The sequence below is a fragment of the Stegostoma tigrinum genome, chromosome 35, assembly GCF_030684315.1.
Source record: "Stegostoma tigrinum isolate sSteTig4 chromosome 35, sSteTig4.hap1, whole genome shotgun sequence".
Classification (NCBI taxonomy): domain Eukaryota; kingdom Metazoa; phylum Chordata; class Chondrichthyes; order Orectolobiformes; family Stegostomatidae; genus Stegostoma; species Stegostoma tigrinum.
In genome coordinates this window covers 16789037-16806649 of record NC_081388.1, presented here as the reverse complement: position 1 = coordinate 16806649, position 17613 = coordinate 16789037, and the positions used below count along the sequence as shown (strand labels likewise).

Here is a 17613-nt window from a genome sequence, read left to right as displayed (position 1 = left end):
TGGCACCGGCAGTCTCTTCTCTGTTTACAGATGAAGACAACTTGCTGGCTTCAAATTGAAGATATTGACTTCTGTTCCTCTCATTGGCAGCCAGTTACAATCTCAAGGTTAACCATCAAATCTCTCAAAGCAAAGCTGGTTTGTCAGGGGCTTTGCGACATACTTCTCTACCAGCTGGAGTGTTCCTTTGAGAAAGCATTTTCCTGGATTACAAACCACGAATTGCAGAGTCACCAGATTTCAGCAAGTTACACAACTGAAGCGCAGATATTGAAACTTTTTGAAGTAACAGAGATTGTTGATGAAAGGAGAGCAATGCGTGTCTTTATGTGGATTTGAAGAATGCATTTGACCAAGTGGCTCATTAAAGATTGGTTAACAAATCTGACGCTCATGGAATAGGAGGATCAGTGTCAGTTTGGATTAAAAAAAAATCTAGAGGGACTCAAACAACTTGTGGTAAATGGTTATTTTCTCAGACTGGAGGCTGGTAGACAGCAGAGAGTTCTCGCACCACTGCATTTGATGTATAGATTAAAATGTTAACATAAATAAAGAGGTGGATTAAGAAAAGTTGCTCCTAATGATTTTAGTGCAAGAACTAAGGGGCAACAGATTTAAAAAGTTTGGGCCAAACGTGATGAGCAGGGTGATGTGAATAGAAACTCATTTTATTGCTTCAGAGGGACTCAGCCTGGATTCAAATGGGCAATGTAGCATCCTTCTATGTTGTTTATGACTGTGTCAATCAAAATGTTCATCATCAAAAATGGAATTCAGTGGGCTCCGTTTCCTGTGTCCTTTCCTGTTACCCAAATACAAAAAATAGAAGTGTCAATACCAGGAGATAATGAATAATGCCACATTAATGGACTATCTGTGATAGCACATTTGTTTATTTTTCACAATACCATATAAAATAATCTCTTCCAGTAGAAAAATTAGTCTTTGCTCTGTTTACTTTTCTCTTTCTTCTTCTTTTCTCTGAACATTTGTTTAAATTTCAGTTTGCGTGGGTTTAGTCCATAGGCTTGCAGTCTCTGGCCACTGAACGAATGTCCACCGAACTGCACTTGGGAAGTCAGAAGCATGTTCTTCTTTGTAAATTTCTTCCTTTTCTTGATTGGACCTTTGGATTGTTTCTGATGTGCAACAGAAGGGCCTGGAGATTTTTCCTCACCCTTCTCTATGCTAGGTTTCACTTCCCCTGGGGTTGCCACATTCATATGGTTCTTAGTTTTGGGAACCAAGACATCTTCATCCTCATCGTTATCCAGCTCAAAGATCTGTTTGTTCTCAGCTGACAACCTCCCTTTCTTTGCACTTAGTTCAGCCTCCACCTCTTCAACTCCTTCCTCTTCCAGCAAGTGCGACTTTCTCAACTTATCCCTTCTCTTCTTTCCAAGTTTGAGTTTGGCAGTTGCCTGGTTTCTCTGTGATTCATCTTCCCTATAAAGTAGCAATGTTTATTTCAGTTATTACAGTTAAACAACTAGTTTTTACTCAAATACTTACAAAAAATTAAATATCTCAAAGCTGCTGGAATTTAAGAATGAGCAAAGTCTGAATATAAAGCCGATCTCTGGTCACTATGAAACTAACAGCAAGTGTCCTAAAAAAAGGGGCAGCACATCTATAAGGAGGACTGGACTGTGGTCAGTTGCAATGACAGCAGAGGCTCTATAGCTAGTTACAGTAATCTTTGGCCTGGGGACTGTTTGCCTGATGGGTTAAGGCACCATCCTATTATCTTTGTTCCTTGGATCTAACTCAGAATAATTTGAATGAAATTCTCAGATTCCAGCGTGTAGGTACAGACTGTCTTAACAAAAATACATCAAGGTCAAAGTCAGAAGGAGGTGCTGCTAGGTAAGTCTGAAAGAAGTTTTAAAGCTGATGGACAAAAATCTTAGAAACATCCAGAAACAAGGTGAAAACTTTGAATTCAGTGAAGACATAGCTTTATATAATGAACATTTTCATTGCACACACTAGCTATTTCATACTGGGAGTCTTCTCCTCCATGTTAAACTTTTGAGAGCATTTGTGCATATATCTCATCTCCTCCCACCCCAAACAGTGAAGTGGACCTTTAGGAATGGGCGTCATGACGTAAAAGCTACAGGATATTTGGCTATTGAGCAACCTACATTGATGTGTAGGATATGCCCTTCAGAGGTTGTAGAAGAGTATCCATATTGGGGCATGTAGTCTTTACTTTGTATCTTAATGGTGACACACCCAAGTTTGTAGTCCTTGATGCTAAATTAGAAACGCATGCCAGCAATCCTAACCTTGTGGATAATTAATTTAATGGGGTCAGGAATGGGGTGAAAGCAGCCAAGAAATACAAAATCAAGGCAGTACGGTGGTTCAATGGTTAGCACTTCTGCCTCACCAGGCCAGGGACTCTGGTTCAATTCTATCCTGACAACCTCCTGTGTGGAGCTTACATATTCTCCCAGTGTCTGTGTCAGTTTCCTCCAGGTGACAAGAAGAAACCTCCATTGCAGTGACAACATCAAGTCACTTAATTTGGAATTCAGAAACAAGAAATATATCTTTTAAAATTGTATATGTGTGTATTGCTTAAAAAAGATACTTTATCACAGCTTTTCAACATGCACGAGACCAGAGTTTCCTCTGCCAGTCAATAAGATTACGGCTGACTGTTGTCCTCAATGCCAGACTTCCATCTGATCTCTTCATTCCTTTTAAGCCCAAAAACATAACTGTCCCAATCCTGAACTTAACTGAGATCTGGGTAGGGAATTTCAAAGCTTTTACTTCTGAAGAAAATCCTTAACTCCGTTGTAAATGGTCGATCTCTTTTTCCTGAGACTAAGTTCCCCCTGTCCTGGACTCTTCAGAGAGGAAACAGTATCTTAACTACAATCCTGTCAAGCCCTCTTTCTGTTGTGTCTTACTAAACGCGCATTAGGGGTGGCCCAGTGATTAGCATTGTTACCTCAGTGCCACGGACCCAGGTTCAATTCCACCCTTAGGCAACTGTTTGTGTGGAGTTTGCACATTCTCTCCATGTCTGCGGGGGTTTCCTCCCACAGTCCAAAGATGTGCATGTTAGGTGGATTGGCCATGGTAAATCTAGGATTACATGAATTGCCGGGGGGGGGGGGGGGGGGGGGGGGGGGTTCGGTGTGGGATGCTGTTCTGAGGGGCAGGTGGAACTCATTGGGCCAAATGGCCTGCTTCTTCACTGTATGGAGTTGATGATTCTAATAATGTTGGTCATTTGTCTATTATAAATGGCTCTCCATGCCGACTGGCAATTTAATACAGAAAAGGCATTCCATATGCCAAATTGCAAATTAACAAAACCCACTCCTGAGTTCAATATTTGGTGACGTTGTTTTTTTGTTCTAAGTAATATGCAGAGTTGTTGACAAAATACAGTAAATATCACACATACACTTAGTCATTACGGTACCCTTGTTAAAGCCACCACTTCCTTCCTACGATCAAGTTGCTGCAAATATGAAGATTATGGGCAATATTTGGTACAGCCAGCAAATTATACTTACTGCAGTGCAAAAGACTTAAAGATCTGTTGCTTTTTCCACTGATTCTGGGCTTTCTGTTTGTAAATCTTCAGGTCATGGAATTCTTCCTTCTCAGTTCTGTTAAGGCAATTTTTTATTTTACAAAAAGAAAGTAGGCTCTCATTGCATCTTCACAAATAACATTTGTGCAGTTAGTTTAAACAGTGACTCACAAACTACATTTTATGACCCCTTGAATACTTTCAATAATCCTAATTTGTACAGGTCAGCATATTTACATATATAGATCAGTTAACTCGGCAAAACATTTGTGTCAAAGTTTGGATTATCTTGTTCCGTTCCCCCAACCCCCAACTCTTTACTAAAATCTTTATTACAATAATTATGGCTGTTCCAATAAATGAGTTTGTGACTGTATTATAAAGTTCACTTTTAGGAATTTATATCTGCGCAAAGAGAAGACCTGGGAGTGATAAAGTTTTAAAGCCCTGCAGACTTGGGACTATGGACTTGACATTACTTTATTTGAATCCAAGCCTGCCCCGTTGCGTATGTCACAATCTGCAAGTTCTGAATACGTGTGCTACGGATCCTGGTTTCAGTTTTACTCACTGACCTGAACTGGCAGGTTTTTTTAAGTGAACACCAAGCATTAAGTTCTTTATCGTCTGCAGCCAAAATCTGCAAACAATTACAAAAATGTTATCAATTCACCTCTGGAATATCAAGATACAGGCACAACCGAGCACGAAGTTCATTGCAGAGCTGCTTGTGAAGATACTAAATTGAGTGAACGTCAATTTGAAACCAAGACAGGTTCTCTTGAGGAAGTCTTCCCAAATATGTCAACAAACATAACTGCAGGCACCTGGTCACTTGTTCTTGCAATCTGGTTGTTGCTGACAGGAACTCATTTCTTAGCAGCTGACTGTGGGCTGGGAGTTGCTTCATAGCAATGGTTACACAATTGAATAGTTAGCTGGCCCTTACAATATATTTAATATCAATCATAATGCAGGACTAGAATCACATACAGTCAAACCAAGGAAGGGTAATACGTTCCCCCCAGGAATTTTCATGATAATTACTCTTTGCAAACTCTCATGTTTGGAGATAGTAAGACTGCAGATGCTGGAGTCAGAGGTAACATAGTGTGGAGGTGGAGGAACACAACAGGCCAGGCAGCAGAGGAGTAGGAAAGTTGAAGAAGTTTCTGAAGAAGAGTCCCAACCCTAAGCATCAACTTTCCTGCTCCTCTGCCTGGCCTGTGTGTTCCTCCAGCTCTACACTGTGTTAAACTCATGTTTATTGGCTTTTATTGATTTCACAATTCTGTGGGTTATAACTCGCTCGACATCTAGACCAGTGCCACTGACGCTCCGTTCTTACCATGCTGGTTCAAGAAAGCTTAATAATGGATTCTTCCACAAATAATCAGTTCAACCTTAATCCAATCATTGGGTCAATCTAACTCAAGGCTGATGCATGCAAACGTGAAGATTATCTCAGTGTTATGCACTACCCACGTAGTGAAGAAAACTGACAGTTTCGAGTTCTTCAGTAGTGCCTCCCTGGAAGCAATTTCTTGCTTACAGACACCATAAACAATTTTTATATGGAGTCTTCAACGTAGTACAATGTCCACAGGGAAGTTCACTTGACAAAATACGATACTAGAGTCATATAAAGATATAGTAGGCAGTTTGGTCAGGGCTGGGTTAGAAGGAGAATTTTAAAAAGTCAGATTTTAAAAAAAAAAATCAGTAAAATGCCTTCCTTCAATTTCACCATCTTATGGACTTGTTTTTGGTCAATACATTCTTGTTTTTTTTTGTGGAATACTTCCCCAAAATTATTTCATCCCAGTCCTTCCACTCATGCTTTTGATGTCTTTCAGGCTGTATATCAACTTTTCTTACCCTCCTAGATCACTCAGCACTATACAAAGCCCAGGCAGTCATGACTGAAGCCTTGCTGCCATCCAGGCTTGTGGTTTACAGCACATGCAGTGTCCAGGGGGCTACCGGTTAATCTGCAAGGAAAGTACCAACATACCTCTTCTGTGCTGAGCCCAAAGTCATTAGGCAACACCTGTCTGTACTTGAACCTACAGGGCAAGTCATCAATGATATCTTCATAATCCAATTTGTAGTACTCGTCCAAGTACTGTTCAAAAGTTTTGTCATCTGTAATATAAAAATGTTTGGTCAAAAGCATTCAATTAGTTAAAGGCTCAATGTGACCTGTCGTCAAAATACTTTTGAAATGAGCCAAGTAAAAACATATCTCCTCCCCTTCAATCAGATTGTGTGTTTCACATGACCAATAAAACAACTTCTAAAGGCCAAAAGCTCAATCCCAGAGCATACGTTGTGTGACCTCCTCCCAGTGATCACTGTTTTCTATCCTGCCCTATAGCACTCTACTCCCCTTTTCCTCAAATACATCAAACGTATCCAGTCTGAACACTCCACATGGAACTGAGTTTATTTAATTCAAAAGGCTAGAAAAATTATGCTCCAAATTATGGGACACTAAAGGCAAAGAAATGTAAGCTTGTCGATGTGTGCTGTATAAGACAGTTGGCGTAAATGGACTAACTCTGAAGCTTTGAAATAGCTCCAACCGTCAAGATACAAACAACTATCTCTTGCAATTGCTTGTTAGTTTGTTGCTAGATTTTAGACTGCTCTGTAGTCTACGGATGTAGCATAGATCTAGTTACTTCTTAGATGTCCCTTACCTCAGGTTAGTTAACCAGCTTTAAGCTAATATAACATGCTATCTTACGACTATGTTATTGCTCAAGTGGGATTCCTTTGGTTACAATGTAACCAGTTAATACCAGCGAGCCTTGTAGACTTCTACTGTAAGAAATCTGCTGGCTGCAAATCTACTCAAAGATTTGCTCGCAAAATCTGGTGCCAGCTGCGCAGATCTCTTGCAACACGTTATTGTTTTAAAAAAAAGACACACATACATGGAGAGGGGTAGGAGGATTATGCATGCAGCCCAGCTGTCAGCATGGTGTGGGGTTGGCTTAATTGTTCAACTGCAAGATTCATGGAGCATAAATAAAATCTTGGATTAAAGTACTTGTCCTCATTATGCTAGAAAACGGAGAGCCAAAAAACAGAATGTGGTCCATTTCAGACACTCAAGTCAGCATCAAGTACTCCCAGGAGAGGTGTAGCACAGCCAGAAGTAAAAATCCCTCCTAAAATTCTATTCCATGCATGTGAGATGCCGAATACCTCTAGGTGAGGCTTCTCTTCTTGTATCAATCCAGAACACACAAGCCATTTTGTGAATTCCATTACTGAGTCCAACAATTGGGAGAAGTTAATGTTTCTGCCTCGACTTTTATTACCCAGTGAGTATAGGGTTTAAACTACCTACTCAATTTTATGATGCCAGATAGATCAGCTACTATTAGTGGGTGGATGGACAGCCCAACTCAAAGGCTGACAGAAGCACTTACTGGGATCAAATGTTGGCTTTGCCTTGCTAACTGCCTCAGCAAATTTAGATTTCCGCCTCTTCTTGCCCATGAGAGGAGCATTTTGTTTCTTTTTCTTCTTAGAGGAGATTACTTGTTGACTGGGATCATAATCTGCATCCATCTGTTAAGAGAAATACTGATAATTCATTACCTATTCAGTGGTCAGATTGCAGACTTACTGTGCAGAAGGAAAATTGCACTTTACAGCACATCTTCTCCCAAAGTTTTCCAAGCTCTCCCCTAAAGAGAAACAATGTAAGCTCAATTTTATAGCAACACGAAGCGAGCAATAGAAATTAAAATAAAGTTCAGCTTACGATAAAATCTGGATCATCACAGTGTGGTTCAAAAGTCTCCTGCTGCCACTGTGCTTCTTCCTCTCCATCTGCATAGCCATTTTCTGCTCCTGTCCACGTATCCCAATTCCATTCATCTGGTGTAAACATAAATAAGAATTGCAACTAAATCCAGTTATCCTTTCAAAAAAGTCTACAAATAATACTTTTGGTGCTGAAGTGCCATCCTTTGCCGATAAGATTGATCCTGTGACTTGGCAATTAATTAGCCATTCTTTTCTTTATTTATTTCATGCGATGTGCTTGTCACTGGCAAGGCCAGTCTTTGTTGCCTACCTCCAAATGCTTTTGAACAGATTCACTTGTAAGACTACTTCAGATGGGAGGTGAAAATAAATGACATTGCTGTGGATCCCAGTCACGTACAGGTCAGATTCCTTCCTTCAAGGAGGTCCAATGATAGTTTCATGGCCATCACTACCGAGACTAGCATTCAATTCCACATTTTATGAATTGAATTTAAATTCCACTAGCTCGTGTGGTAGAATTTGACCCCGCACTTCCTTAAGCATCTGAATTACTAGTCCACTAACATTGCCACTACACTGTATCTCCCCATGATGGGGTATGTGCCCAGACTTATCCAGTTGTAGGCACTGTACTCAGCAATGATCAGGAATGGGAATCTTTGCTGAAGATAACTGTAGTGCCACATTGCTGTCCAATTTAAGATCAGCTGAACTAGGAAGAGGGTAGAGGTCAATCCAAAGAGTCTCTTGCCCGTGGAAGGAAATTAGTCACATCATAAGGAGTGAGGAAATGTTCTTACTGTGGGGTCATGCCATGGCCATGTCACAACACATTGGAAGCACAGCAGTAATCACACCATTGGCACTTTTCAATCAGAAAGTGCACAAATGAAAATGCTCAAAGCATAATGTAAGGAAGGGCAATACTACAGTCACACAAAAGAACAAAAGTCTTACTGTAAAGTGCCATTATCAAAGTTAAACTTTTGACAATTTGACATTACACCCCTTACACACAAAAATTTAACAGGAAAGGCACTCATACTGGGCAGTGCAACAAGTTACAATGGCAGCAAAGAGGAGAAAACTGGCTCCATCGGATACTTAGAACTGTGATCTAGTATCCAGGCAAACCAAGCACATTTCTTTTGAATGCAATTATTTCATATTATGTGGCATTTGTCCCAATAATAACAATGGGTTAGGTCTGGTTAGCAATTTCATTAGACAATTATGCTTCCAGATCACAGACCAACCATCTATCCTAATGAATCCACCAGTCATACATGTGTGGATGGCGTTATAAATGTGTGGTTCAACCCTCAGAGGTTCAGACAGAGTGCGATGTCAGTGTGGCTGCACTTAATTTACATCTCTCAAGTACGTTTCCAAAAGGGATAAGTTACCACCAAATTCCTCGTCATCCTCAAACTGTGGTTTCTGCTCATCTCCAACTCTATAATAGTCATCATTGAAGAATTGCTGCAGGGGAGAATAATAAAAAGAAAGGTTTCTTGGTCAGGAAAGCTTGCTTTCTTTTTGTGAAGTAGTTAAACAGGCTCTGCAAAGCATAGCTTATTTTTCCCTCTTGTATCAAACCTGCATCAACTGGTCATGCTTGACTGGATCAAAGTCCTCCTCCAGGTGCTGTTCATTGAAGCCGACAGTTTCATTCCCAGTTATCTCCTTTAACCGGTTCAGCTTATTGATAATTTCCATCCTCTTCAGCTTCTTAAGTTGTTTTATCTCTTCTTGCTTCTTTTCCTTCTCCTAAAGTGACAATTCATAAAGATTGAAGCAAAAATAAAAAATTTGTTTAGCGAGTGTTGGTAGGCTGACCAGTGTTTTATAATTTCCCTACACCCACAGGGAGTGCTTTGATGATACTTGGGGATTTTTGAGGCACAGCGCAACCAGGGAACTCACAGCATGCACAGACTATAAAGCTCACTATGGTGCAAATTGCTAGTCTAACCAAGCACTGACAGCAAAGGATTGTGCTTTACATCAAAAGTGTGGAGGTCTGATCATTGTTCAGGTGGGTGGTAAATGGCTGCATTTTATGTTGTGTGGAATGGCCAATACCTTCTATGTTAATGTGCACTGGAGGAAACTTGTCTGATACAATCAGAGAACAAACAAACAAAATGCAAAGAAATATTCCAAACCTTTACACAGCCCTACTCAGCTTTAATGGTAATTTCCAGTCAAATGAAAATAATTGAAGCTTACTTTTTTCTTCCTTTCCTTAATTTCTTCTCTTTTGCGCTTTCTTCTATCATCTTTTGCTCTGACCGAGGTTGCAATCGTTCTTGGGTACGATTTTATCTTTAAAAGAAGAACGGGCACATCAATGTTTTGGAAGGCCGCAAAAGCCAATGACGACAAAACAAATAAAACCATCAAAAAGATCCTGCAGTCACTTCAACGAACGCAGCTAGATACATACATATACACAACAACACCCTTTTACTACTGCCTTGCCGCAGGTCTGTGCAAGCAAGAGTCAGACTTACTATTCAGTTTTTCACCCTCAACATTACTTTATAGGAAGACGATTGAAAACACCACTACTTAACAGTGGAGTTTTTATCGTACGGGATAAATGATCAATAAAGTTCAAGAAAATTCACAACCTTGCAAATTTGACTCATCACTGTAAAATATCCAGAACGCATTAACTTGGTCAGCCTTTCTACTATACATTGCTATGGCAATGGGAAACATCAACATTTTTGTGTCAACAGTTGCAAAAGGTGGGCAAAATTAGCAGGACTATAGGGATAGCAGGGAGTGTGGGAATGATTGGATAACTTTTTCAAAGAACTAGAACTGGCCAATTATTTAAAAACTCATTCACAGGATATGGACATTGATGGCTATGTCAGCATTTATTCCCATTCCCAATTTCCCTTGAAGATTGTGATAGGTTACATTCTTGAAGTACTGAATTATATGGGGTGCAGATACATGCACAATGCTTTAAAAGGAGTGAGCTCCAGGATATTGACTGGGCAACAGAGGAGGAACAAAAATATAGTTCCAAGTCAAGGTGGTTTGGGACTTGAAGGGTACTTGCAGGTGATGTTTTCACGCATGCCTTGTCCTTCTAAGTGTTAGAGGTTGTGTGTTTAGAAGATGCTGTCAAAGAACCCTGGATGAGTTGCCATACACAGTTAAACGCTGCCATAATGTCGAGCACCGTCACTCTCACATCATCTCTGAAGTTCTGCTCTTCTTTCCACATTTGGACCAAGGCTGTAATGAGGTCAAGAGCTTAATGGCCCCATGGAACCCAGAGCAAGTGTCAGTGAGCAGTTATTGCCGAGCAAGTAGCACTTTGTAGAACCTTTCACAATATGTTTCATCTCTCTGCTGATGATAGAGACTGGCTGGCTGGATTATTCCTGCTTTTTGAGGATATGGTTTTTTTTGGGCAAAATGATTTGATCATTGGGGCTTCAGATTCTGTTCAACAGCGAGTTCTGTGGAGCAAGCTTCAGTAGTCTCTATATTTTTGAATTATTTACATTCCTGCTCTATTTTCAAATCTAAATTTGGTACTTATGCCAATCCACACCCCCATTTTCCACTTTTTCCCCCATGTCATGTAATATCACAAGGACAAACTTAGCACCCAGTCCCCATTGTCTGACGGTGGCACTCACACTTTTTTTCTGCGGGTGACATGTGAGTTTAGTCATTTTGTCGCACTTTGCCAACAGCTGCGATTGTTTTGCTGAAGACATTCAAACATTCCATGTGTGTAACATGACAGAAGGCACCTGGCCTATGATCTCTGGGTAGCCAAGGGTGTTGTACACTGGCCAGCAATTCAACAGCTAAACCTGAACCTTTCCTGTCCTGTCCAAACACTGCTCTTGGGTGGGGTGCCTGGACAGTTTGTGGCCACAGGAACCCTTGACAATCCTTCCTCCTACAACATCCCTTTTCACCTTTCCACCAGAGGCTGCTAAACCCAAATTTACAGCCCCTTCCACTACCTGAGACCAGGCTGGGTTTAAGCAGTGAGCTCAGCAGAGCCGACTGTGAACGTGGGGCTTTAATCTATAAATAAAAGAACAGCTGTTCACAACTGAGACTACTAAGTCGAAAGACAAATGCTATCTTTAGACAAATAGTAATCGGCTCACAAATTCTGCATCAGGTTCTTCAAATCTGAAGTTATATTTTCTTTCAAAGTCTTCCTGTTTCCTCAGAAATAGTTTCCCATCATCTTCGGAATCATCCACTTCATCCTGGACAATCTCATCATAAGTTGGAATTCTTCAGGACCATGACAAGGAAACAGGAAAGAAACAATGAGTTTGCATCAATCTGTCTAAAATGGCAAGGAATGCAGGATTATGACAACAGAAATCATATTATTACACGCATGAATGCCATGTGCAATCACATGAGCAAACAAGCAAGGGCATTTTTCTCTAACCTCTCTTTCAGGCTTGCTACCAATTGTTGAAAAGGTGAAAAACAGATGAGCTGCACTGCAGTGGACCCTAGCGGTGTACACAGCTGGGAAGGGGAAGAGGAGAGAAGATTTTGGTTGCTGCAGGTTACATGTTAACACTGTGTTGAAACCATCCCAGGTGGATAGATTGAACTTCTCCCTTATTTGTCATAGGATGTTAGGCAACGTGAGCTTGGGCAGCCTCAACACAATTCTTCATTGAAAATTACATGTCAATGTCACTCAGTCACCATTGAATAATTAGAATTTTCTTCTTGCTTTAATTGCCAATACTGATTCAATGCAGAGTTGTTTGTTTGACAATTTCTCCGTGCCCAAAGCACTCTCTGTTGGGATACAACTGGCCAAGCCCAAACATCCTCTGTTGTACACCTAGGTTTGTTTCTTGGCAAGCTGTCTGATTGCTTTGAGGCACTTGCGGCAGAACTCAATGCAAATATGATTTAACATGGAGACCAAACAATGTCAGCACACCCTGTTCCAATTATTCCATAGCTCTTAATCCTACTCAATCTAAAGAAAGCTCTCAGACTCCACTCAGTAGATAGAACATTAGCAACACTTTTAAAAAATTCAATTTTTCTGCTTATCTTGAACACATCTACTTCTCTTGCACAGGTTTAACTGCACTGACAATCAACTGGAATCTCACCCAAATGAATAACTGTGTTGGTCAAACAAATGACTACTGAATCCTGGAAGACACCGTCAACATCAGCCTTGCTCTCACTGTCGGCTTGAGGTCAGAATGAACAGAAATCATAAAAATTCCACTCAAAAATAAAATTATATTTTACCCTCAAAAAAGTTGAGCTGTTCCTGGCTTCGGATAAGGAGACGTGACCCCCTGAAGACATCCCACTCAGATCTCTGCCATCAACAATCTATAAATATTGTTGATGCATGGAGAAAAAAAAAAGGAAAAACAAACCTGGAGGCCATCAATATAGCACAGTCACCATCAAATCGAATAGGGAATCTGTAAGTAACCCCTTTACCCACAGCATGGTAAGAACATGGACTTCACCACAACCTGGGGGGTGACTGAGGCAAATAGTACAGACAAATCTAAGGGGAGGCTGGATACCCACAAGGGAGAAGGGAAAAGAAGCGTATGCTGATAGATAAGCAAAGGAAAAAGCTTGAGCGGAGCACAGAGTAGATGGTGAGCAGGTTGGAGTAAGTAACGAGTTTCGACAATGGATTACCCCGTGTAACGTATAATGAACAGCATGCAGTCAGCACGAACACACCGTGAAACTGTGAGTTATGCAAATATTGAAACTTCCCTTTTGAGATAGTCAAGAACTGGAATCTTAACAGGTCATTTTCACTTCAAACCAAGGATAGATGAGGCACGTTGTTCTGTATTGAACACTGTCCCAGGTGAGAGTGGCTAACTCATTGGGGATGCAATGGATAGCATCCCCAGCTCTGGGCCAGAAATTTTCAGGTTCCAGTCCCCATCAGAACTCACTGGTCACAGAAGGAACATTCATGAACGAGTTCAATGAGCTAATAATCAACACGTGAATCCTTCCACCACTTCCCTACTTATCCCTAAAGGGCGGGGGGGAGGACTGTTTGAAGGTACGCCAAGAAACTGATTCACAACATCTTATGAATTTAATGAGGCACATTGTTGTCTACGTGGGGAGTAAAACAGCTAATAAACTTATCAATCAAATCAGATTTATATACTGGCTTGGCAGACTGGTGTTGATAACTTACATTTATGTAGTACTTTTAATATAGGCACTTCATAACAGTACTTATGAGACAAAATCTGACACTGACTCACACTCGAACGGTTAACTTAACAATTTGAAGGATTATCAGAACTAGAGAGGGATTTAGAGAGGGGGCTCCAATGCTTAGGGGCTTGGGAGGTGAAGGTATGGCCACCAGCAATGGAGCAGTGAAAACTGGGAGTGCTCATCAGGCTAGAACTGGAGGACTAGAGGAATGCGAGATCAGCACCATTCACCTGCAGCAGCAGGGAATATGGGAGGGACATCAAAAGACATTTGCACAAAGATGTTTCTAGACCTAACCTACAGACAGGCTGTGGGGAGAAAACAAATAGTATTTTTTAACATTTTAAAATAACAGCATTGTAATTCTACTTCATTGCCATCTTATAGGTCAAGTTCTCTGATGACACACATGATTGGAATTAGCCAACTGGATTTTTAGACCAGCAGCCTTCAGTGCCCAGACACCCACCCCGACCCCCACTTGCCCCAGGTTAAGGGAGCTCTGATTTCCGAGGGAAATTGTAATATTTTAATTTTTAGAAGTTTAATTTTAAGTTTCAAAATTCCCACTTGTCACCAGCTCAAGTTTCATTGGTCAAGGCTTCTAATGACAAATCTTTGGAAATGGCTAATCAGTTGGAAGTGGAGTGGTTTTCAAACCCTCCCCCTGACCTGGGACAAAAAGGCGACACTTTGAGAGGGGCAGAAAAGAAATTTAGTTAATATTTTTACAAAAAAAAAGAGACAACTGGTTTCATAATTCCCGCTCATCCTTCAGTTGCATTTAATTGGCTGAGGCAGTCAACATCTCATCTCGGAAATCAAGTTTCAATACCAGTAGCAACTTAGTATAACACAAGTCAGAGCAGCCAATCAATGCATAAAAAGTAAATTAAGAGTTCGCTCATTAAATGGTTGTTACTCCATCAAGCAACACTGTATCAGGGTAACACATGTCCCTTGCCAGCAGATGGCTGACCCACCAGTGCCCTGACCTTGACATACAACGGTTCACCCAAAGTTACACACAGAGTTGCAGGGATCCAACTTGTAAGTTACAACTGTGATGGGGAGGCAGCCACTCAGCTACCTGGATCTTTCCCTCTAATCTGAATGGACCATGGCTGACTGTATCCAAACTCAATCCACAAAGCCTTGCTTGCATAACCCGCAACGTCATTGACCTAACAAATACCTACCTTACGTCGTGTCAAAATTTTCAATTGATCCCCATCCTCTACAAAGTACAGACTTCTACCAGACTTGATACACCCTGGGCATCATCCCTGAACAGACAAGTTCGAATTTCAAGGCTTTTCCTCTTGATTTTGTATTTTAAATCATGCTTATATTTTACTTTGGAAAGGTGAGGAACAAAAGGCAGTTTTTTTTAAAAAGGTACAGGGGCAATAAAAAATGTGAGGAAATAGTGGGAATACTGGAATTGCATTGGTAATTATTCAAAAAACAAAAATACTTCCTCCTTTTCAGCTAACCCCCATCTCCCTCGTCGTCAAATGTTACTAGTCCAAATGCACAGGGTTATACTTCAACCAAATGGTTGTTCATGTGCAGGGCCAGTGAACTTCAATTTGCTATTCAGCTGGTGGGGGAAATCACAGTTCACAGACAAGCACTCCTGACACCAACACTTTTTTTTTGGGTGGGGGCATGGAGGTGGGTTCTGCTGATAGTAATCAACAGCAGGAACCATTGCCTGGCAGGTTTAGCCTCCCTAATCCAGACCTCAATTTTGTGGTAATCCTTCTTCACTAGATCATCACTTGGAAGTTATGAAATTGTATTTCAAGTCATGGAGAAGCGCCATATATGAATATTTACAAGCTCCTAGGAACCCCGTTAATCACATGCACAGAGACCCCTGAAAGTCACACACCCACATGCTCCCAGAGTACCCCATACAGAATCTCTCTAACATATATCCACCCCTTCCGTCCATCCCAGAAAGAACCCCGAAGTCACACACACACCCTCTGTAATACTCAATTAAATTTTCAATTTAATATTGACCACTTTTATTACGTAAAGCCTCATTGTCTCATCGTGCCTCAAAGTATCTCATATGTTGTGAATGACTAAAGGTCAGTGACTCCATTAGAGACAAACATGCAACCATTTAGCTGTGAACTTGACAGTCTACAGACAGTGTGATGGCTTTTTGTGTACAGAACTGTGTATGTCAGTTGCTTTATTTATATAAAAGATATTAACCTATGTTTGTGTTTACATGATTAAAAAGAGTGAAGCCTCCACACTGCAGAAAAGACAAGGTCTCTTTCTCTCTATTTAGTGAGGAAATAAAGGTATTCTCTCCTATCCAATTATTGTAAGTTGTTGTTCCTAATCAGTAAATGAAAGACTTTACAATTGGATAACAAACTGCGTCGTGTCCACTGGAAGAACTAAAATCGAACAGGAAATAAGTACATCCAAGAACAAAAAGCCTTGGGCAACAAAAAGGGCACCTCATCGACTCCTGTGGACTGGTGCTATTGAACTGTGTATCCTCAGTATCTTTTCTACTATCCTTAACACCCATGTAAGTCTATAAATTTAGGTGTTTAAAAAGGGAGTAATAGAGTTTCAACTGGAAGAATTATAATTCATAATTTTGCTTGCCTGTGGTTACAACTGAATTATTAGCGATAAATAATCCTCAAGTGCAGAAATCTGGTCAGTATTTTCTGTTAAGCAGAGTCCATTAGACAGGTAAACTGGGAACTTTGAATACTTCAATGAAATTTTCAACCTTTTGTGACAACCCACAGAGTAGTGAGGCTTGAGTACCAGGATACTTTACCTAGCAGATCATGACACTTTCCTCACTTTTCTCAATTGTAAATACTATTCTGGATCTTATATTCTTCAATCAATTCACCCCTCACTCTTCTAAACTTCAGTGGAAACAAGCCTGGCCTGTCCAAACGCTCATCATAAGACACCCTCTTCATTCTAGGTATAAATCTAGTAAATCCCAACGAGTTGCCTCCAACACATTTACACAGTTCCTGAAATAAGCAGTCCAAAATACTCTATGCAGTTTGAAATGTAGTCTCACCAATGCCCTACATAATTGAAACATAACATCCTTACTTTTATGTTTAGAATAAAAGATAGCATTCCATTAGCTTCATTAATTACTCAGTGTACCTGCACAGTAACTTTTTGCGACTCATGAACTAGAACATCTTGGTCCCTCTGCACCTTCGAATTCTGCAGTATTTCATCATTTAAGTAATAATGCTTTTTTTTTAAGTCTTCCTGCCAACTTCACATTTCATCACCTTATACACCATCTGCTAGAGTTTTGCCCACCGACTCAACCTACCCTTATATGCCTTCATTCCCTTTTTGTCCTCTTCACATTTTTGTACCAACTGCAGATTTAGCTATCCTGTTTTTGCAACATACCCAAGTTATTGATATGAATTGTAAAACACAGATCACTGAAGGACTCAGGTTCTCAGCCTCAGACTCCTGCAATTGTGACTTCCCTTTTTGTATGTCCAATTTTAACTGCGCCACCACTGGAGGCTGTGCTTTCAGTTGCCTTGGCTCAAAACTCCCTTCTCTGCTCATCTAGTCAACTCAGTTTCCAACTATGAGACTCTTCTTAAAATCTAACTATCGGACTTCCAGTCATCTGACCAAATATCTTGTACAACTAGGTGTCGCATTTGTTTCATAACATTCCTATGAAATGCCTTAGAAAGTTTCAGTGAGCTAAAGGTGCTATATAAATTCAAGTTGCATTATACAAATGCAAGATTCGTTCTTGAAGCACTACGATTAATCTTTACCAAATTTCTAAATACACTCATCATCTTTTTGGCCAAAGCAACCCCCTAATGAATATGCTTGAACTTTACTTTGCAAACACTGTACAACATACAGTAATAAAAACTGCCACTGCTGATATTCAATTTTAAATGGGTTGAAACTGGATAGTGCAATAAAACAGCTGATTGTGTCCAAAGTTCACCTTTCGAGTACACAAT

At 40.4% G+C, this 17613-nt stretch overlaps 1 protein-coding gene across 1 annotated transcript in view; it reads right to left on the bottom strand.

The window, feature by feature from the left end:
• Positions 1 to 711: 711 nt before the first annotated feature.
• The window catches only part of kri1 (KRI1 homolog), a 32248-nt gene continuing 15346 nt past the window's right edge, over positions 712 to 17613 (bottom strand). Inside the window, exons 10-19 of the mRNA XM_048522088.2 lie at positions 11503 to 11635; positions 9581 to 9676; positions 8948 to 9118; positions 8755 to 8830; positions 7341 to 7456; positions 7003 to 7144; positions 5577 to 5707; positions 4138 to 4202; positions 3543 to 3638; positions 712 to 1449 (exon numbers count right to left, since the gene is read on the bottom strand). Of these exons, the coding sequence (XP_048378045.1) occupies positions 942 to 1449; positions 3543 to 3638; positions 4138 to 4202; positions 5577 to 5707; positions 7003 to 7144; positions 7341 to 7456; positions 8755 to 8830; positions 8948 to 9118; positions 9581 to 9676; positions 11503 to 11635 (1534 nt within the window). The 3' untranslated portion in view covers positions 712 to 941. The remainder of the gene's footprint in view (positions 1450 to 3542; positions 3639 to 4137; positions 4203 to 5576; positions 5708 to 7002; positions 7145 to 7340; positions 7457 to 8754; positions 8831 to 8947; positions 9119 to 9580; positions 9677 to 11502; positions 11636 to 17613) is intronic.